We start from the raw sequence: 22,638 nt of genomic DNA, 5'->3' as shown, positions 1-22,638 counted from the left end.
ATCGAGTACCATAATAATAATTGGAGCTTGGTTGTTTAAAAATTTTCACTCTTTCAATGAACTTGAACTGAAAAAAGTTTCGACGTCAACATTAAAAGTTCTTTATGTACGATTTTTTGTCTATGCTTTAAAACCATGGCGGACTCGATGTGTGATGGCGATTATTTAAAAGAAAATACACAAAAATTTAACAATGAAAGACGAAGTAGTAAGCAATGGGTTAAACTAAACGTAGGAGGAACTTACTTTTTAACCACAAAGACAACGTTGTCGAGAGATCCTAATTCGTTTCTTTATCGATTGGTACAAGAGGATAGTGACTTAATTTCAGACAGGGTTAGTATGATTTTGGTTCTGTTTACATCATAAGTTTTAATTGCTACCTTTGGTCATAAATAATATAAAGATATTTGTTTTAGGATGAAACCGGTGCATATTTAATAGATAGAGATCCGACATATTTTTCGCCTGTATTAAACTATCTTCGACACGGCAAACTCGTTATCAATAACGACATTGCCGAAGAAGGAGTTTTGGAAGAAGCTGAGTTTTATAACATAACTGAACTCATAAGACTAGTTAAGGAAAGAATATGTCTACGGGAACGACGGCCACTAAAAGATTCCAAAAAACATGTTTACAGAGTGTTACAATTCCATGAAGAAGAGTTGACGCAAATGATGTCTACTTTGTCTGACGGGTGGAAGTTCGAGCAGTTGATAAATATTGGCTCTCAATACAATTATGGCAATGATGAGCATTCTGAATTTCTTTGCGTTGTGAGTAGAGAATGTGGAAATTCTTTAAACAGCAATGACATAGAGCCAACGGATAGAGCCAAGGTGCTCCAACACAAAGGCTCAAGGATGTGAACTTTACATGAATTCATATTTGAGACTTAGTTCTGTGTGTGAGTTGTGTACATAGTGTGAACTTCATATATTTTCAACTCATCTTTAAATCGTATTTTTCAAATTCATATTTTTGTTTCACTTTGAAGTAATGTTCAGATTAGTTAAAAGATATTTGATTCGTAAAATATTTGTCTTTAATTAAAATTATGTATTTGGAAAAATACTCACTTAAGTTAATGCTGGTAATGTTTTAAAAAAAATTAAATTGTTATAAACATAAACTGTTGTAAATAGATAACTTCTCCTTGAAGGTGTTATGCTTTTTATGCTCATTATTTATATAAATAAAGATATTACGTCTTTACAGATTTAGTTAAAAATAATAATAGTGTTTGATGATACCTTTATTTAAAAAGAATAAGTAAACAATTGACTGAAAACGTAAAGATTTATTTGACACGCCTTTTCTTAACAATAATCGTTATTTTCTAAGTTATTCAATTTTATAACTACATAAACATGATGTTTAAAAAAATAAAGATTAGCATTATTTAAAACTTATGGTCTTAAATTACACAATTTTATTAATTATAAAATATTGCATTTAACTGCATTAAATACAAGTTAAAATGAGTATCTATTCAGACACCCTTACATATTATAGATTAGAGAGATATCAAAATACAGAAATTCACTCAGTTTTGTAAGGCAAAGGGGGTTTATAGTTTTTAAAATGAAATTATACTATAAATTAATAATAACAACTTTACTAGCTGCCTAGCACCAATCTGCCATATATGTAAAGTCCTGGAACAGTTTATGGTCTGTAGCACTTAGTGGACGTGGTTCTTTTGGTGGGGTCAGCACTGGTGCTTCTGAAGTGAACTCACTATCAAAGTTACTAACATCTTCTAAGTTGTGTATAGTTGGCACAAATGGCGGCTTTACTTTTCGTAGTAGCAGTTGCTCCCAGTTAACATTACGGAAAAATGCTTGTTTTTTGACATCTTCTGCATCCCTTTCAGAGGAACCTAAACGTCTTTCTGGGTTTTTCCTTAACAAACGGCGCATTAATGCTATCGCTTCCAAAGACAAAGTTCTAGGATAACGAATTTCATCATTAACAATTGAATCAAAGACTTCACCCTCATCTTCCCCCGGGAATGGCGATTCGCCCACTAACATCTCAAATATTAAAACCCCAAGACCCCACCAATCAACCGCTCTTGTATAAGAAGTTTCTGTTAGTACTTCTGGTGCTAAAAATTCTGGAGTACCACAGAATGTTCCAGTACGATCTCCCCATCCCATTCCTTCTTTGCACAAACCAAAATCAGCAATTTTAACATATCCTTCGGTGTCAAGCAGTAAGTTATCTAATTTTAAATCTCTATAAATAATATTATTTTCGTGTAAATACTGTAGGCCTAATACAACACAAGCTGCATAAAACACTGCTCTAGGTTCTGTGAAAACATCAGTATGTATGTGCATCATAAGATCACCTCCTGCGGCATATTCCATTACAAAGCACACATGTTGTTCTGTCTGGAAACATGCAAACAAATTCACCAAAAATGGGTGCCTTATAGCATTAGCTACCTCAAAAATTCTTTTCTCAGATAAAAGTGAATCTACTTCATCCCTAGCAATTATATCACTCTTCTTTAAAGCTTTGATTGCAAAATATTCATTAGTAGGTTTGTACTGTGATAAGATTACTTTCCCAAAATGACCCCTTCCCAGGACACTAAGAAGTCTGAAACTTTCCATTGACATTTCACCAGACTGTCTTCTAGAATCAATTTCCTTGCCTAATGTTTCTATAACAGAAGACGAGCGAGAAGATGATAACCTCATGTTACCAGTAATTTCAACAATCTGATCTTCATTACTTGGATATTCCAAAACAAGTTTAGGAGATGGTGATGGTGGATATTCAACTAATGGTGTGTTGCATGATGGAGTTTGAGGGTCTTTTGGAACATAATTATCCCTAGTGTAGGAGTCTTCTAAAAATGCAAATGCCTCCTGAAGTTCTTTTTCCATTCGAAGTGTTGAAACATTAGGGGGAGGGTGTAAAGGCAGACTCGGTTTTGGCGGAGGAGTGACAGGCACTTGTGGTGTAATTGGCGTGGCAGGTAAACCAAGTGGCCTCACACCTGCCATGCCTACAAGAGTAGCATTGGGATTTTCTATATCCTTGCTGTCGATAGAAGATGGCTCATAAATATTTTGCTGGGGTTGACTAATATGGGCAGATTGAATATTCTGAATAGATGGTGATGAACGTTTTAAAAGTCTACCCAGTATAACAGCTGGAATATGCATTTCACCATATGGTGGCCGAGGAATATTCTTTCCCTGTTGTTTAATTATCTTTCTTTGACGCTGCAATTTTGGTTTTCTCGAAATTATTGGATTCAAGAACTTGATTTCAGCAAATAAAAGGCCTCGAGGTTCCAGTTCTAAAGCCATCCCATGTCGAATATCATCAATGAATTCTTCCAATCTTAAGAATTTGACTCCACACAGTCCACGCCAATCTTTCCAGTGAATGCCTATTTCAAGTTCCCTTGATTTGTCCAGCTTGATAGTGAATCTGAAAATTGAATGTAAAGGTTTAAAAAAAAATTGTGTCTTAGGAGGTTTTATATTTAAAATATGTACCAAGGATACCACTACATCTACAGACACTATTCCCACCACTCTCATCCCCCCTCATTTACCTTGTGTTTTTAATTCTTTTTATTAACAAAGACTGAATTTACATTAATTTTTTTCTACTCTACATGAGAATAATTTTTAGAGCGTCGGTGGCTCAGGGGTTTAGCTTGTAATCTGCAAGTCCTGGTTTCGAATCCCACCATGTATCAATGTGTTTTTCGATTTACATATGACATCTACTCGACGTTCTTACGGTGAAGGAAAACATCGTGATGCAATCTGGACATATCAGCGAAAAGAAATTTCAAAGATGTGTGAATTCCCGGGAGAAAATGACAGCGACGCGGCTCGCCACCCGTCACGTTCCGTCTCCCGAAATAGCGAAAAGTTAATTGCGGAGGTTCTTTTGGCCACGCCAAATAGAGGTCCGCGATCTCTGCCTACCCCTCTGGTTTACTAGCATGAGTTGTGTGTTCACATATATATGTATCATGGTACAAAGTAAGGTCTCGAGAAAGCGTGCAGCAAAATTTGTCGAAATAGAGATGCCACCGCTCATAGACATACGCAATTTCATATGCGTTGCCTACCTTTATTCAGCGGAGGAGGAAACATGTAAAAAGGGCCTGCAGGAATCAGCGACTATCATACTTAACAACCTCATAAGTTATAAGCTTAGGTTTGATTCCCAGTTAGGACATAATATGTGTGATTCATTGGTATACCTTAGTTTCCTACTTTTAAAATAATCAACTCTAGTTCTGATTTTAATAAAAATAAATGAAAATGCTGATTATCATTGGCCCTGTCCTTATCTTACTCCTAGGGTTAAGTGAAAAAGAACAGTGAAAATGCAAGAGCATTTTATTATTAAAATCTACATCATACTGCATTACACAATGCAGTTTTATGACAAAACAAAATTTATTACTGCAATAAATACTAGTCATGTAACAAACTTGATTTAATTTTAGTTAGATTTAAGTTAAAAATGGCCTATTGTTGAGAAAAAATAGATGACTAAAAGATAAAAGAAAACTATTGAATAAATCAAAATACAAAACAATTTTTAAAATTCTGTCACCATTAGAAAACTTGTCGCAACTAAGATAGATGATAGGTGAAAGATTGGGTGGTTGGTGTGTATACAGTAAAGTTTCTAACACTCCTAATAAAAGATGTTCTTTGTTCTTATTAGAAATATTTTATTGTTTTCTTTAGAAGCATCAATAATTGAGGTAAAGAGTAGATTTATTTCTATTTTCAGTCAAATCATAGTTTGAATTTCATCACGTTAATAACAATAATTTAAATAATTATCAAAAACTTAAAAATGATAAAGTACAATTACAAAGTTATATAAAGTTATATAGGTACCATAAAATTGCATGTGTGTCAGGTGTCTTAGTCATTATATAAATATGTGACATGGCCTACAGATAAGATTAGGTGAGTAATCATACTAAGTTGAAGATTACAATTCAAGGGAAGAGGGAATATGAGTACAACCTACAAGGCCTACAAATTGCATATTAATAAAATAAATTGAAAACATTAATTCTGAATATTTCATTATCAGATTCGTTCAAAATTACACAATGTTAAAATAAAATACACAAAACATTAATGTGGTCAAAAATTGAAAGGGCATTTAAATTTCAATTAGGCAATGTATGTAGAAATATGTGATGTAAGATTCAATACTGTTACACAAAAATATGTCTTGAAATGAAACAGTACTCTTACTTTTTCAAGTTATGAAATATCTACTAGAGGTTTTATGTTAACCCTAAAGGTATCAAAATACAGCATAAGGCCTTGGCTTTATTCCTTCTATCCAATTGTACCAGACCAGTTGTACATAATCACAACTTTTTTAGTTTCCGTAGTAATATTGTACTATGAAAAATGAGAAGTTAAGAACACATCTGAACTCGGGTACTATGAAAATTGAAGTAAACAGATTTTACATGGAATCTTGCAAAATTATTGATTAGTTGTATGCAAGTCTAGATACTAAAGTTCTAACTGATTCTACAATAATTAGAGGGAAGAGAAAATGTATTCATTTTTCCAAAAAGTTTATAAACAATTTTTAAGCTACTTACTTACTTACTTTACGTTACTAAGCAATTATTCCTATATAATATTATTATGTGAAAAATTAAGGTTCATAAAGTGTAAACCAATTAAAAATCAAACAAAACATTATTTGCTCACCTATCTAGTTGATGGATATTATGTCAGTTAGAAATTTTAATTAATGCCTTACCTCTGATCCCAGGCCTGTTGAGAGCATGGCCGCCAGCTTGTTTGAGCCACTGTATGATTATCCAATTTTAGGACAGCCATAATTTCATTACTTGTATCTTCCTTAATGCTGTATGTGTACTTCATAGAATTACGAATTGTGACACCCTTTACAAAAGACTTCAAGTCTGAGGGACTGGCTAATGGATCACGTCTGGTGCGACCAGGCACCTCTTCCAAAAGATCTTGGCAACCCATTAATCTTACCTCAAGGGTACCGGTAACTTGTACACAAGGACTAATCATTGGTGTTGGTGACATAAACTGAGCTCTTGATCCACCACCCCAAGTTAAGCTTACATATCCAGGGCTCGAGCCGGTACTGCGTAACTCATGACCTAATTCAATAAATGCAGGACTCTCCACTGGCAGCTCCTGACGCCGCATGTCCAAGGATAAGCGTAATAAATCCAATTTTTGAGATGATTCCAGAAGACTTGTCTGAGCTTCCTGAAGTGCTTTTTTATCTGTCACCTTTTTATCACTCTGCAATAATCTGATAGCATTCTTTGATCCTTCAACAACTGCAGCTTCTATGCGCAAACGATTTCTTAGTTCTGCTATCCTTTCATCAAGCAATGGATCTACTCCACTCATATCTGAGGTTCTACCATCACCATTAGCACCGGCATTATCCTCTTTTTGTTGTTTAGACATTTTAGATATACGTAATTTAAGATATTCAATTTTATCTTTAGAATCAGCAAGCATCTGATGTGCCTCTGCCAACAACTTTTTATCACGGGATTGATTACTACTGCTTATACTTTGAATCATATTTTCGGCACCTTGTTTTACCTTTAATTCAATATTCAACTGTTTTTCAAGTGAGGCCAGTTTGCGATCTGCAGTTCCCTCGCCCAGCTGCCGCTGCTGCTGCGCTGCCTCCGATGCCAGGATGATTTCTTCATCGTACGATAAGTCCTCGGGTGAGGTTGGAGTCGATTGACCTCGGGATAGAAGTAACTGGGATTCCAGTTCTTGTAAATCTGATTTGAGTTCATTTAGTTTTAGATTAGCTTTTTTCACAAGATTTGCTACGTCAGAAAGTGATTTTCGATCAGTTGCCACTTCACGGAGTTTCTCCGCGCCTTCTTTTATTTTCAACTCTTTACGTATCTCTCTACGTATGACATCCTTGAGTTCCTCCAACTTAGACGGCAATGCTATTTCTGGAATACATTCCGTCTTAATTCCATATTTGATACCAAGTTCATAAAGGACAGGGTGTCGAATATAATCCCCGTGATAATAACCTGGCTCTGCCATAATTGAGGATGCACAGAGTAACGTCAGTTAACCATAATTATGTGAGAAAATATCGCTACTATTGCTTTTTGATCACAAAAGGTACACAGAAATATGGCGCTTAGTAATACTTATGTTTCCCACAATTACACAAGAAATCATGATGTTACAGCAACAATTATAAAAACTTTTGTTAAATTATACTACAAAACAAAACAATTTATAAACAAGTTGTTCGGTCAACGAAACCAACCAAACGATGAAACCCTACCATTATAATAAAACCATAGATTTGTAGATGACGTATACCAGATAAAATTATTGCACCTGATACCTGATTCCACCAAATTTTTATTATGGTAAATAAATAAGTTATTTTCCTAGGTTGCACACCTAGTTATGTTTTAATATGTTAAATTAAAAGTAAACCACTCTCCTCAAACCTTGCAATGTGTTTTCAGTTAGTATATGCTATTGTTTGTTTTTTAATTGTTGAAACAACGCCGTGGAATAACGAAAATATAATTTTTTCATTGAAATACAGTATAAATCAATACGAATAATATTTTTGATATTTTGAATGTGGATACTGATATACTTTATGTAGAATTTACTGGAAACTGGAAATCAAAGTTGTCAAAGAAAACATTGGAAAGAAAAAGATATTATGAATGTGGTTGTCAAATAATCTGTCATCATTACATACAGTTTATTTTGTGAAAGATAGGTCACCGTTTTAATGGAAAATAATGCCAGTTAAAGTTGATATAACTCCACCTCCCCCTGCAAACTCAAAACAACCCGGTGTAACAAAGTCATTACTATATAACGGATCAAAATTTCACGGCCATCAAGCATCCAAAGGAAACTCTTATGAAGTTGAAGTAGTTTTACAGGTTAGTATTTTACAACAAAATACGCAAATAGAGAAAAACCGCTTGTGTGTATCTCAAGATTATTTTTTATTATTAGAACTTTTGTATTTAACAGTATTTTAGGTTAGTACATAGCCAATATGTATGTTATTGTAAACAAATAAGAATACAAACAGTTGAATTTGTGGTTAGGGTAATCATTGTTTTGATGACTTAAATTATATAACTCTTTGTTGTTTTAGCATGTCGATGAGGAAAATTCATATCTTTGTGGCTATCTTAAGATTAAGGGACTAACAGAGGAATTTCCGACACTGACCACGTTTTTTGATGGCGAAATTATATCAGCAAAATATCCTTTCCTCACAAGAAAATGGGATGCCGATGAGGATGTTGATAGAAAACATTGGGTAAGTTTTACGCAAATATAAATTTTGCAGTCTAATCCTTAGTAGAACACTAGTTATATCAATCCCATTTCCTCTATGTAGATTGATGCTTCCATTTTTTTTTTGTTTAGAGGTCGAGTGGGGAAGCAGTATGTTCTATTGAATACATTGTTATCTAAACTAGTCCTTTTGATTGCTTTAACAACTTTATACTATTAATAAAACTATGAAATAAGTCTGATATTTTGAATTGGCATTGGTCTATATTATTATTGCCCCGAATGATTGTTTTTCTCATTTATCTCGTTTTTATAATGTTTGTATATAAATGTTGACATTACATGTTATGTTCTGATTGTATTGTTAACTTTCTTTTCGTTTAAATTCCAGAGTAAATTTGACCTATTTGTACCATACTTGAAGACATTTAATTCAGATTCCTTCGACTATGACACTCTTGAAAAAGCCGATTATGTATTTATGAGATGGAAAGAACATTTTCTTGTGCCGGACCATACAATAAAAGATATAAATGGTGCTTCATTTGCTGGTTTCTATTACATATGCTTCCATAAGTCTGCTGCTACAATAGAGGGTTACTACTATCATAGAAGTTCTGAATGGTAAGCTAATGTTTAATTGTATTTTTTTTTAATTCTAAGTTGCTTTATTAAATAGGTATGGAGTAAGAAAGTGTATTCATTGTTGTTATAAGTTTTATGTATTTTATGTACATAAATTTAATTTATGTTTCCATATTGAGTATTTAATAATTTTCAGGTATCAATCTTTGACTTTAAGTCATGTCCCGGAACACAGCATCCAAATTTATGAGTTCAGATGAAATCACAAAATGGAAACTTTGAAATTTGGATGGATATTTGTTTCCGATAGTACTTACATAATTATTAAGTTGTAATTTCATGATATATTCAAAAAGACAAAGTATCAATGTTAAGTTTTTGTCCAAACTATAGGCTGGGTGATGAAATAGAGATTATACTTTGAACAAAAAATGCCCAGTAAATATTTCCGATATTTTCTTTACAAATTCAAGCTGTTCTTGCATATACTTCAATTAGCAAATTGGTAGACATATTTAGCATGTTTTAAATGTTTTTGAGCAATGCAATGTTACACATAAAGAGTAAATTTTTAAGCGTAATGCTTACCCTATAGTGAAATTTTTGTGTCACCGATATCTTAAGTATTTTCATTGTGATATTTTGTACAAAATATTTACTCATAAGATTAATGCTTAGTTTTGTAAAATGTTGACACTAAAAACTAGGAAATAATGTTTTTTATTTTTTTTATTTTATTTTATATAGCTGGCTATTGAAATGTATTAAGAATAAAAAAAAATCAGAATGTAAATTATAACATGATCATGATTATTACTCAATATTTTAAGTGTTTTTACTGACATACAATTTTATATATTACAATTGTTTGTATTATGTTTGTTGAGCTGAGGTATGTTTGGGTTGACGGAATGGAGCCTTGATGTATATGCAAGATCAGGGAATCTCAAATATTATGTGAACAAGATTGTTTATCATATGTAGCTCTAATAGTTCATACTCTTAGTAAGAAAATGTTTTTTTTTTTTTCAATAAAATATCCTAAATGCATGGAGGTCTTTTATTTTTGAATTAAATAAAAATACATTATATGATTTCATTTCAATCGTTTTAATATAACATTTATATTTACAATAAAATACTGGCATTGATAATTTTTTGATTATTTATTCATCGGTATGCAGGAATAAGATTTTTTTTTAATTTATCAAAGATCAAAGTTTCCAACATTGATATGGTTAATTCTTATTCTATTTGTACATAATAGTTAAAAATTCCAATAGTTTTTTTTTTTGTTATAGTTTAGTTGATTAAAAAATCTTGTTCAGTAATCAATAAATGTTATAACATAGTTATAAATTATTTTATGAAACTGACATTACATCCAAAAATAGTAACAAATATTGAGATAGTAAAATATTTATTTATATATCTATGAATACTACATGTGACACACTGGTTTAAAATATGTATTTAAATAGATTTAATTAGATTTTTATAGATACAAATGATATTATATTAAATTATTAATTTCATCTTTCCAAAGAATTAAGTAATTTAATTTAGTATGAATTTAAATACTATATTTTAAGAAATACTCTGAAAATATTCACTTAGACATACATCTTACATATTAGTATTAAATAATTTTATTGTAATAAGAAACTAAAGACTTAAACTAAACTTTGGTGGGATCATTATATGGGTAGTTATTCAGTTATTTATTTAGGATTTAATTTTTAAAACACCACATAGATAATTAAATTTTGTATAGTATACAAGACAAGACATAGTAACTATTATGTTGCATATACACATGTAATAATTAAGTTTATATGCATTGAAATAAGATTTGGCAAGATTATTTATTATCTAAAGCAAAATTGTTACTTCGATAAGTTTTCTTACAAAACTTAAAAAAAAAATCTTGCATTGAGAAAGTTTTCATACTAGGCGATTTGTTAGGTGGGTTGTAATGATTCTATCTACACTGAAAAAGTAAAAAAATTGTGCATCCACAGCTCTACAGTAATTCCTCATTCGCACTGGCGCTTTTTTATCGCGCGTTAAAAAAGCGTTCAAATAGAACAAATGAATTTTCATGTATCTGATCATACGGCAGCGCTTTTAAAACGCTTCGGTTTTTTAACGCGCAGTGTTGTATTTTGAGCGCTAGGCTAAAGGAACAAGAGTGATTATAAAGCGTTCGTTGCTCGAGAGCCGCCATAGTCCAGTTTTAAGGCGGTTAAAAAAAGCGCCAGTACGAATGCGCTTTAAGTACCTACTTAAAAATAATAATCATTTTGATTACTATCTGTGGCAAGCCCGCGCCGGTTATATTTGTACGACAACATATTTTTGCATTAGGTACATTCGACTAATTCACAACAACAAATATAAAGCGAGAAAAATATACATCGTTAAAATAGATAAAAATTAAATAATTATTGATACAACAATTTACATAATACAAAACAACGATAATACTATTAGAACAATTTAATTTTTAGTTGCAATTAAACGCTCAATATGAAGAGTATTTACAAGAACTTATACAGCTACGAAAATAATTAACTATGACTGTAATATTTGGCTTTGAAATAAATAAGCTAATATATTGAAAGCTATGGACGAAGAAGACGACAGGAAGTTTCTAAGTTGATAATTGTTAACAAATATTAATTTTAAATGCAATTGAGAGTTAATATTTGAGTTTAAAACATTTTCCCATAGCTTCCATTATATGTCGTCGGGTAACGTCAATTGTATCTACCATGTTGGAAAAGCGAACTATCTCTTGGAGGTGCCTTCGCCGCTGAACCAATGTCTGAGACCGAGCAAGGTGTATAGATCTCGATCATTGGTGTGGGGTCTGATCGGACTAGCCTCGTGATGCACCACTCTGTGGGGGTATCGATGAAGTCCGGAGTAGTTTTCACGCAGCCGCGGGTTCAGTTGTGAGTAGTCTGCGTATGGATACGAACGTGGCCGGAAATAATTATGGGGATAAGTGTGGTGATGTCGCCGTGGATTCTCGTGCATTGCGTACACCCCGCCCACATGGCGCTGTCCCGGCCAGTAGTCTTGTACATTTTTAAAAGGATAATCAGACGGTGGTGAGCGTAAATGGTTTGGCCAAGAATATCTAAAGTATAGATTCTTAGTTGGATGGTTCTCTTGAAGTTTGTCGTCACTCGACATCTTGTCTTGAGTCTTGACCGTTGTATCTTCCGCGTTTTCTGCCGGCTTCGGTTTATTTCGCCGGTATTGCAGCTTCGTACGGGTGCCCAAAATGCTGCTAGCTTCTTCTTTCGACGAATTACTTTTATCTTTAGCAAAATTGTCATCAGTAGTAACTTCAGCGAATCGGCTTATTATCTTTATCGCTTCGCCGATGTCGGAGTAATCGTGTTCAGGGTTTAGTTTAGAATTATCGTTTTCCTTTTTCAATTCTGGCGTGTCTGTTTGTTTCGACGAGCCTGCAGAGCTGCTTTCGATATTTGTACTATTGGAAGCATTTAATGGGCTATCAGTCGATGATGATTCACCAGAATATTCAATTGCATGCTCTGTTGACGATTGTTGATTTTGATAAGAAGTATCGTATAGTACGGGATCAACGGCTACATGTCCAAAAACTTCTTCCTTTTGTCCGACGTCTGTCGAATTCAAAGTTTCTATTTCACTAGAATTGGTCATGGGACTGTCACGCTTTGGTTTTTCGTGGTAGGCTAAGAAATTGGCCAGTGCGTTTTGGCTTATAACGTGGCTGCCTTTCGTGCCAGTGGTATTGTTATGACCCTGCTGTAGTTTCAGCAGTTCTAATTCAGCCTCTATGCTGGCGTCGTTTGTTTGAGTATTATCGCCTTTTTTGTCGATTTTCATGTTGTTGAGGTCCTGCCCCTGAAAACAAAAATTTAATGAATCTTTTATTCAGTTATGGATTTGTCAACGAATTATTGGATAAACTAAACTTGGTTTTTTGTTGTGAGGAAAATGTTAACTGTTTTGGCTTTAATATGGTATTTTAAAGCATTTACCGTGTCGCCTTGATCTTGAGATTGCAGAGGAGATGCTTGCGCATCATAACCGATGGGTATAGAGAGCTGCAGGGGCCCCGGTTCTTCGTCACCGTAGTCGTACTGCACATCGCTGCCGCCTGGCGCCGATGTGAACAACGCATTTAAATGTTCAAGTAAGATGCGCTCGTGTTCATCTTTGTCGACTGTCACCACCTGTAAAAAAGATTGAGTAATATATAACATTAGTCATATGCGTATGCCTGAAATAAAACTTGTATAATGAAGGGTGCAATTAGTGCGGTGGCATTTACTGTCTTAGAAGAAATCATTAAACGTAGGACCCATCGTAAGAAACCTAAGTAAATTAACGTTCTCAGTTGACACAATGACGCCAATCCATTACCAGTACCTTTACGACTCGATTACCATAATTTGCAGACTAAGTGGAATGACTGGTCAGTTGTTGATTGCTGATTGCTGTCGTTTATTTTAAACTCTTAACAGTTCTATTTATATTTGCAATAACAATTAATAGAAGAATGATAAGACATAGCACATTTAAAACTTCATTTATACTTGATATCAAGTGTCGATAGTATATAAACTTATAAATATTGTAATAGAAACAACAATTACCTGAACACAGCCGTTCCGATCGAGCCGTTGTCCTTTGGGACAGACGAGCGGCGTTATGAATAAGGACTTGGTCGTGATCCGTCTCGCTGGAGCGTTGGGGTTGCCGCTCTCCGGGCTCTGCAGCCAGGTGCGCCAGGCAAGTTCGGCGGCTTGCCGATCGAGTGTGCGGGGTGGCGTGCGAGGCGGCGTACGGGGCGTCGCGGTGGGCCCGGGCGTCACCGTCGCCGGGGCCTCCGGCTGCGCCCCCGTTGCGGCTTCCGCCTGGCCCTCCGCTGCGACCAGCGCACAGGACACCAGCAGTAACACGGTCCACGTGTACCACATCGCAATCACCTGACAAGTTAAATAAATAATGATTCAAGTACCAGCTTTAAAATTCTATGTGTTGTATTCTATTTACTATATTCTATGTTTTATATTGATCCCTTTGGGCAAGTGTGTACGTGAATGTATTATGTTCAGATATGTACTTAATTGTTACATTCCATCTAAAATTGTGTTCCTGAATACCTTTTTTATATACGAGTACATAAATGTTATTGAAATTGTGCTTTTGACTTTTTGATATTAAGTATTCATAATACATAATGTATTATGCAAACATATTTGTGTATGGAAGTGCGTACAATATTAATCTCACATGTGTTGCAAAGTGGAAACTTTATTATAGATATAAACTACGGAAGTGATAATGCAGATGTGAACTCCGTGCGACAGATACGAGATGGAGGGAGAAAAACAGCTGGTAATTAATTGTTTACAAATAAAATCAATACCGAGATAACAATATTTCTATCCTCAATACATAATTTAGCACGTAGAGGTGTACTTAAATTTCTCTTTTGTTTCGTGATCGCGGAATTTTGTCTTAAATTTTATAATGTTTGCATAACATTTCTTTATGATCAGTGTTAACTAAGATTGAATTAAAGTTGTTACATTCTAATTCTCTCATATGTAAAAGTGTAAAAAAGTTAAAATATTTTCATTAATTTATTTTAGAAGTTTTCAAATACATATTTTAAGAAAACTAGGGTTAAATCATACTTATATATGAACCTATAAATATACATCTTAATATTAGCAAAGTATCTGCATGTTTTCAAGGAGATAGGTGACAGATTGACTATGAGCTAGAATTGTCACTGTCAATTATTAGATCAAGGTTCGACCTTATCCATTAGCTCAATAGCTCATTCATCCGAAGCCACTGCCTCGGTAATAGTAAGGGAAGGCGTGCGTTTTTGATATGTAGACACATCTACTTTCAATTTCTATGCATCACTGATTTAAATTCAACGACGCCTACTTACATTAGTGAAAGAATGGTTAAGTAATTGCACTTTCAAAAAAGGAGTACGGGCAATGGTAACATGACTTTTGTATCGGTTATTGATTATTATTGTTTTATTACATCAAACGTTCCCATTACACTTGATTGACAAGCTGGTTAGTAATAAGATTTTATTCTTTAGTCACTAATTAATCGAATAAGAGTATATGTTATGAAAAAAACCAAGAATCCTGACTACTAAATTATCTTTCGCTATTTTAACATGACTACAGTGTGACTAAAAAGAAACGTTAATAAAATTAAAATGTACTTATTTACCACAATACCAGTAGATAAACCTGACCTTGAAGTCTTCTTAACATAAGAATAAGAATAAGGAAAGTGAAAGCAACCAACGAGCTAAAGGTATGATTTATACAACGTTTTTAAAGAATATCTAAACATTTGTTAAAAATTAAAAACATTTTTATGTGATGCATAAAGTGCAAAAATTCTTTGGCTCCAATAATCTGTATTGTGTGTTTTTGAATGTGATGACATTGTCTATAGACCCCTCACGTGTCTTGTATTATATTGGTAAAAATAAGATACGCGCAAAACTCTTTTGTTGAACAATGTATTGGGGTCAAACTGTATGCCGGTTATTGTTGAACGGTAATACAGTCGCGATGATCGTAAGTATGTTACGACATGGCTTATTGTGTAATAACAATATGTCCGACTGTCAACATTGTTTGTTCCCTTGAACCTAGTCATGGCGATGTGGATGGCTATTGTTTGGTCGCGTAAATAACTTACTTGCGAAACAAGGGCAGTGGCTGTTGACCCCGTCGCGAGTCGCGATCTATCGCCGACATCTGGCAATGATCTCCAGCCGCCGCCACCGAGCCGGCCAATTCGAACACGCACGCGGAAGCTTTCGGTAATTTTAAAGCTTGCTTGATGCGACTTTATCAAAAATTCTGCACCTGAATTGATTAGAAATCGATCGATATGCATCGTAAATTAGATCGTTTAGTTCGGATCTGACGTTCGATAAGAATCTGACCCAATGGAATCGTTCATATATACAGATTAAAACAGATCCACAAGACATCGCTTCGAATGTTCCGTTTCGACGTATTATTATCGGCGCGTACTAAATCCTCGAATGTTGAACCCTACCTTGACATGCATGCGTGAGCGAGACGACAGTCGCGGAACAGAGGTGCGAGTGCAGGGTTGCACACAAATATAGCTTTCAACTCGAGCTGCGTCGAGTGCTTCTGAGAATATTCGGCGCCACGGTGTGCAGCTCGAATCTTCATCAAAGCAATGATAAGGGCTCCGTTAATTGAGTCTACAGCTAACAGCAGTGCCGGCTTTAGTGCATATATATCTGAGATGCGTATCTGTTTCCTTTAATTAATACAAGTGCGTGAATCGACACGTTGAGCAAGTAGGGGATCGTGCATTCCCAACTTTCTACAGTCACGGTTGGACTCCGTCGCCGTCACCCCAGCCGCAGGTGGGATGTGATAATGAATGCGAGGGGTGACTCGCTTTTAAAAAAAGTTTATATGTAGGAGTATCCAGAGTTGTCATGTAACAAAATGCTCATTTTATCAGCTTGTATTAGTGTGATGCGAATTGTTTGTTTAGCTTGGCTGTAAGGTAAATAGGGCTATTACATTGTGACAAGTATAGAATGTAAGGTAATAAAGTACAGTTAACAGTTCGTGCGTTGATACCACTCCAAGTTTATTGATATTATGATTTTACATGTCGTTAGAGGAGGGTCGTTCGTGCATGTATTCCTGGCATCGGAGGCAAAAAGACTATTGCCATTGTATGGTAATAAAGCGTCCGCGTCGAGAAAGTGTTGTCCGCTAACTGGACAAGCACGATATCGGGCAGATTTGCATATTAGGTAACTACCGTGCGAAGTTCGTGTCTAGCTCGGGACATAGCTTATTGACACAGTGCGGTTGCTCTGGGAACTATTAGTAGTGATAAATTTGTCAATACATAAACAGGTGGTAGACCGGTCGTCTTTGCTGAGAATTTTGTCATAGCAGTTTTTAGCATATCATTGTTTTTCTTTCCTTCATGATTAAAGTGACTAAGTTGTTGTTTTTTATGTTTTTCTCATAGCTAACAGTTTTCCTCTTTTTTGCCAATTGTTGGCAAATGGTTGATTGTTTAAAAACCCTATAGAGTAAAACTAAACGGCAGGATAACCTAATATTGTTTACAATTTACTCTTTATGGATAGTCCTTTTTACGTTATTATGTAATTATAATATTTTGGGCAACTAAAATTATTCAGTAAATAGATTGGCAATGCAAATTGGCAGTGAATTTATACATTCATGGTCATAGGAAGTTAACAATACTCTTAGCATGTTTACAATTTGTGATAATTTAACACGTGTGTAGACAATATCATCATCATATTAAAACTATGACATATTTTTGTAAAATATCAAATTAATTAGTAGGTATATTTTATGTGATTGTGAAAGAATGTAATTTAAAAAGAATGTTGTTGGTTTTGCTTTCTACGTGACTCATTGCTGTTGTAGGTCTTGGGAAATATTATAATGATATTCAAGTGATGTCTGGCAATCCCCATTTCCTTAGTGTTAAATTTAATGTTTATTATAAATATAGCTAGCGTTGGTTATAATAGCGCTGAACTGTGCAACTTGTTTATAGATCATTATATTCTAAAAATGCAAACTAAAAATTCAATCTATCCAATGTTTTTGACATACACTAAATAATGATGTCTATGTGAGTGAAATAATTGGTCGTCAAAAGGCAATACAACCCTAAATAAACATCGCATTCATTATCATCATTTCTCGAAATTTATCAGGTATTGATAAAAACGTACAGTATTTGTATTAAATTAAAGTGGTTGTCAAAAGAAACTTTATTTGGTGCACGGTCAAGACTTTCATTATACAAGTTTTTATTAAGTTTAATTAAACTTTTAAACATGTTACTAAATTTGCCGCGTTTGTTAAGTTTGTACTGGTTTTGATCTGGTTCGACCGCTTTGTATGTTATTAATATTAACAATAATGATTCGGTTCCCCGCAGCTGCGCGTTTTGTCACTCGCTTGGGTAAGTGTGCCACTGATTGCTAACAGCGACCGCCGACCTACTGACTGGAGACTAAATTCACCAAGCTTTTATACCTTTTAGGATAATAAATTACAAGAGTCAACAAAAACGATAGCATCTAATGAGTTAGATGATGGAGGCCTTGTCTCCTTTCCGCCATTTTTGGATAAGAAGGGCCTGGTAAGAGGAATGACAATTTCTGTACATCGTCATCGTATCCGAATCCATTATTTGTAGGCAGTGGTTCATGGCGATTTCATGTCGCTTGCTCCTAAGCTATTTGTACTATGAAAAAACATATCGTCAAGAAACTTTTACCTCTTGTCAGTCAGACAAAAATACGATACGCCATGTAGAATCACCAAGAATTCATCAAGTTAGCCCTAAGGTTTATCTAAATAATTGTCCTGAAATGATAAGAAATATTGTGACCCTATAGAGTGAAACATGTGCCGAAACATCTTTACTTTTCGGCAGTCACGGTTGTCACTAATAGCGATTCGATTCGTAAAGTATAAAACATTTCGGTTGTTAAGCAATGTGTGACGTTTTATAAACATTTGTTTGTCTACATCGAAGACAGACTTTGCAGCTTTCTATCCTTGTCAAATGTGAAAATTTATTTCGATAACTTCTTAACAAAATGGGCGTGGTAACGATAAGTAATTTGTTAACTACAGTAATTTTCACCTTGTTGCTTAGCGAACATTTTATAAAGTTATAATCTTTTTCAGGTTCACAATATCAAAGTTAAATTTTTACAAACTTTATTTTAAAACTACATTTCATTAGAAATTGGAAAAATTCAATCGGGTATAAAAAAATGCGATCAAATATATGTTGAGATCAAATATTGATTAAACATATTCACTTCGGAGTGTCAAACAGGAAATTGTCGCTAGAGCCGATAATTTTTTAGGGTCCGTTCAATTTAGACGTTGACACCTAGCGCATAAACGTCTGGTTTAGTAGTTGTACGTATATGTGCATATATGTTTACCAGTACAGGTCATGCGACCTGTATTCAATTGATCACTAAGTCATACATTGATGATAACCATTTAAATTACAGATGGTGCGACTTTAACATTTATGATCCTTTATCGAAAACCGATTGATCTCAATACCTTCCATGATTATAAAGTATGTTACAGTGAGTCGCTAATGTTGAAAACCAAAGGTTTCTGATAGTAGGCATAAATACTTAAATTATATGAAATAGTACATATGTATAATGTGATTGAAAAAGTATATTATATATAATACAAGTGAGAGATTTCGTTGACCGCGGATTCAGGGCCACGTGCGGCGCGCCCAGCGGCGAGCGCGAACAATCAGACCTTTAAAGGTTACCTGATCGCTGCGAGACTTGTTTTAGCGACGAATTTATCTCAATGTGTGTTCGGTAATTTCACTGGTACATATTTAGGTTTCGGCTGGTGTCGTTACACTCGAAAGACCGTGAAAAATTTCAGCACGTCTGGGGACGTCTGGTTTCGACGAACGCGGTAAGAGTGAAGTTCGCCTTAACAATTGTATTTCCATGCGTTTTTCGTGTACATTTTTGCAAATCTTCGGTATTTTGATTTCATCGATATAATTATTTATAAGGTAATGGTAATCTATTAAAAACAAAAATTGAATTCGAATAAACGAGTGATAAAATCGGTCTATAAAGGTGTATTTATGTATGCCGTAAGTTATTTATTATACACTGAATTTCCTTTACAATACTATGCGTATTGTTATAAATTTCTGAACTATAATAATAGGTAAATTAGTTTAATTTCATGCTTGATCTAAATTTTAACAACATTGCATGTGTCAAGTTATAAAGAGTCAAATACTAAGGTCAAGGCTAATTAACTGAATACGTAGGTAATGTCTCTTTAGAGTACGTTACTGTTGAGTTTATACTGGTATTATTACGTAGCTGTTGTAAAGGTTGTATGTATATATAAAACTAACAGTAGCTCGCGAATTCGTCCGCGAAGTATTAAAAAAAAATTGTGATAAAAATAGTCTATGTCACCCGGGGATAGTGTGGCATCCTAACAGTGAAACTTTTGTTCGAATCGGTTAGGTAGTTTAGAAGCCTCTTTAATGTAAACACATAAACAATCAAATCTTTCCTCTTTATTATATTAAGAATAGTTTACTTACTTAACGTACGTTCTAAGAGATAATAGCAACCAAGACTGGGAAAGTATTGTGACCAAAAAGAACACGTCATGGAATTTTGCGACCTTTTCTAAGGTTACGTTGGATAAGTGAAGTGCCAAAGAAACATCCTAACTTCTATTCACATTGTCTGTTTCTGTTCCTAACTAATATCACTGTAGCGCTATGATTTATGTTGTATACAGTACAATGTTCGTTTGTGCGTAAATAGTAACTTGCAAGTGATAGGCTTACCTTGAGGAGAGACGCGCGTTGTCGTGCGCCGGTCACATTATAACGGGCGTCGGCAGTCGCCCGGCCCAGACCTGCAACCAGGAAACAAGAGTATTAATTGAAATGTTTAATAAGATACCTCTATTGCAGTAAGCACTTTTCTTTCTATCACTGGGTATTTCAATACTTATAGTTTACAACACATCACAAGTCTAAACATTAACATAAACATTCCATAACATTTATGGAAAAACCTGTCGCGTTTATAATTCGCGATTGTTATACTTTGGTTTTATGAAATTACAGCAATCGGGATATGAGTGACAGTATATCGTGTCTAATTTAGTGGATGGTTTTATGCACACTTATAAATGCGACTATTCATAATATGAGTTAGAGATGAAAAGCACTAGAGTTCAATTCAACATTAAAGGAAAATCGAAAATATCTAGCTTACAACACTTTGATTTAGATGTTTGCGACGACTTGTTGAAGATGTTGTTCTAGAACTAGTTTTCAAAGTATTTACAAATAGGAATAATACAATAACATCGAGCAGTTTCAGTCCTTGGTTTAGAATAAATAGTGTTCGGGGATACGATTTAAAGTTTCACAGTACCCAAATTAAGAAAGTTCTGGCAGCATATTTGAGCAAAAGCATACGAGTATATAAGCAACAACCGACTTGATTTAGTATAAAAGGCAACTCGAGTTTGTTATTCAAATAGTCGAGAATGTTGCTTACTCAATTCACATTCGTTGGTTATAAGATTATTGAAATTGTTTTACTATTTATAGTTATTTTAGTTAAGTTTCGTAAACAAAATGTCTGGCACATTAGAAATTCCAACGCCCAAAAGTAAATATCTTTTTTAGCCTTTGGTATGAATTTTTCTCTTTATATACATACTACCGACCCGCCCCGGCTTCGCACGGGTGCAATGCAAAATATACCTACTACAGAATGTCCTTATACACAACGTTCACAGCGTTCACATTAGAAACCTTTAAATTTATCAGTGTTTCTCTACTATATTATGCATTTATTATACATACAAACCTTCCTTAAGAATCACTCTATCTATTAAAAAAAACCGCGTCAAAATCCGTTGCGTAGTTTTAAAGATCTAAGCATACATACGGACATACAGCGAAAGCGACTTTGTTTTATACTATGTATTGATTGATTGATATACTTTACAAACTTAGATTCGTAGTTTTATTTTGCACGGTTTTCGTTGATTTTCGTATTTCGATATCGGTTTACATAGTGCGAAAATTTAATTTGAAACTGGCCTCCTCTCATAGTTCCTGTCTGGTGTCCCACAGACATAATTCATAGGGAGCGCTTTCTAGTAATATCTGTGATGTGCGTCTCGCAGAATGTGGCGGTGCAACATTGTGGATGCTTCGCGATGGCACACAAACCATGAAAGTGGACCGGCCGAGCCCACGTGTCGTCCCAAACTAGCCAGTGCTAGAGAAGAAAAAGTTCCGATGGGTATGTGATCGATAATTAGACAACTATTTATTTCACCGATATTTGTACTTTTATGTGATTAAGAGAAAGTTTTTTTGGAAAAAGGCAAACGAGTGTGGCTAACGTAATGTTAAGTGACCAACAATATCAGCACTCAGATATCAGAATATGATTAGCATTGTTAGGCTTTTAAAAGATAAAAGATATAAGTAAAGCAAAGCTAAGGAGGAAGTGAAAAGGAAAAAGGAAACGCTTCCGACAGTCAATCGTCAGACAAAACTCAAAATCATAATTATTTCTAGTTTTTTGTAACTTGGGTAAAGTATAAAAAATAGCATAACAATTAATACATATCCAAATTATTTTAATCTATAGATATTTGTGATCCAATATAGAGGTTAGTCATTCGTCGAATCATAATTATTATTTCGGTTGTAATAAAAACGTCGAAACCTTACACTCGTACCTTGAATCAGCTTATATATATTTTATATTTTTATAAATCTTTATAAACCTCGAAAAAACTGCCTAATCATGTTTACTTTCCAGATAATACATTGATTGTACAAAGGCTGAAGTAAAAATCAGAAAGCAATAATAACGACGTTATAACAAAACACAAAAGAGAATCCACTACAAAGAGATTAGCCATCAGTTTGTAGACAAAGAGAATGTCAATATTGGTCTGTATGGACGATAAACATTGGACGTCTCGGGCGACCGGCTCCCGAGAATCTGACTACAGTCGGCCAGGTATTCATTGCACACAATATA

At 34.3% G+C, this 22,638-nt stretch overlaps 4 protein-coding genes across 4 annotated transcripts in view; 2 read left to right on the top strand and 2 right to left on the bottom strand.

Moving 5' to 3' along the window:
* Positions 1-38: 38 nt before the first annotated feature.
* LOC106717548 (BTB/POZ domain-containing protein KCTD5) lies at positions 39-927 on the top strand. The gene is made up of 2 exons (XM_014511429.2): positions 39-336; positions 420-927. The coding sequence occupies exons 1-2, from the start codon at positions 136-138 to the stop codon at positions 870-872; spliced, it is 654 nt and encodes a 217-aa protein (XP_014366915.1). The 5' UTR covers positions 39-135; the 3' UTR covers positions 873-927.
* Positions 928-1,531: 604 nt separating this feature from the next.
* LOC106717543 (serine/threonine-protein kinase N) lies at positions 1,532-7,380 on the bottom strand. Its single transcript, XM_014511420.2, has 2 exons — positions 5,794-7,380; positions 1,532-3,456 (listed from the first exon to the last, which is right to left on the bottom strand). The coding sequence occupies exons 1-2, from the start codon at positions 7,098-7,100 to the stop codon at positions 1,632-1,634; spliced, it is 3,132 nt and encodes a 1,043-aa protein (XP_014366906.2). The 5' UTR covers positions 7,101-7,380; the 3' UTR covers positions 1,532-1,631.
* A 310-nt stretch (positions 7,381-7,690) lies between these two features.
* LOC106717509 (glucose-induced degradation protein 4 homolog) lies at positions 7,691-9,598 on the top strand. Its single transcript, XM_014511380.2, has 4 exons — positions 7,691-7,975; positions 8,197-8,364; positions 8,734-8,966; positions 9,124-9,598. Exons 1-4 carry the CDS (start codon positions 7,829-7,831, stop codon positions 9,185-9,187), a joined length of 612 nt encoding a protein of 203 aa, XP_014366866.1. The 5' UTR covers positions 7,691-7,828; the 3' UTR covers positions 9,188-9,598.
* A 1,898-nt stretch (positions 9,599-11,496) lies between these two features.
* LOC106717493 overlaps positions 11,497-22,638 on the bottom strand; it is a 38,555-nt gene continuing 27,413 nt past the window's right edge. Inside the window, exons 2-5 of the mRNA XM_014511364.2 lie at positions 20,406-20,476; positions 13,586-13,918; positions 12,968-13,162; positions 11,497-12,830 (exon numbers count right to left, since the gene is read on the bottom strand). Of these exons, the coding sequence (XP_014366850.2) occupies positions 11,718-12,830; positions 12,968-13,162; positions 13,586-13,909 (1,632 nt within the window). The 5' untranslated portion in view covers positions 13,910-13,918; positions 20,406-20,476 and the 3' untranslated portion in view covers positions 11,497-11,717. The remainder of the gene's footprint in view (positions 12,831-12,967; positions 13,163-13,585; positions 13,919-20,405; positions 20,477-22,638) is intronic.

This window comes from Papilio machaon, chromosome 10 (genome assembly GCF_912999745.1).
Source record: "Papilio machaon chromosome 10, ilPapMach1.1, whole genome shotgun sequence".
Taxonomy (NCBI): Eukaryota; Metazoa; Arthropoda; class Insecta; order Lepidoptera; family Papilionidae; genus Papilio; species Papilio machaon.
This window is presented reverse-complemented; position numbering and strand designations above follow the sequence as displayed.

Bases quoted from the DNA above. Each gene is read 5' to 3' on its own strand.
- LOC106717548 (XM_014511429.2), top strand. From the start codon at position 136: ATGGCGGACTCGATGTGTGATGGCGATTATTTAAAAGAAAATACACAA. The intron at 337-419 runs GTTAGTATGATT...TATTTGTTTTAG, and splicing joins GTGACTTAATTTCAGACAGG to GATGAAACCGGTGCATATTT.
- LOC106717509 (XM_014511380.2), top strand. From the start codon at position 7,829: ATGCCAGTTAAAGTTGATATAACTCCACCTCCCCCTGCAAACTCAAAA. The intron at 7,976-8,196 runs GTTAGTATTTTA...TTGTTGTTTTAG, and splicing joins AAGTTGAAGTAGTTTTACAG to CATGTCGATGAGGAAAATTC. The intron at 8,365-8,733 runs GTAAGTTTTACG...TTTAAATTCCAG, and splicing joins ATGTTGATAGAAAACATTGG to AGTAAATTTGACCTATTTGT.
- LOC106717543 (XM_014511420.2), bottom strand. From the start codon at position 7,100: ATGGCAGAGCCAGGTTATTATCACGGGGATTATATTCGACACCCTGTC. The intron at 3,457-5,793 runs GTAAGGCATTAA...TTCAATTTTCAG, and splicing joins CAACAGGCCTGGGATCAGAG to ATTCACTATCAAGCTGGACA.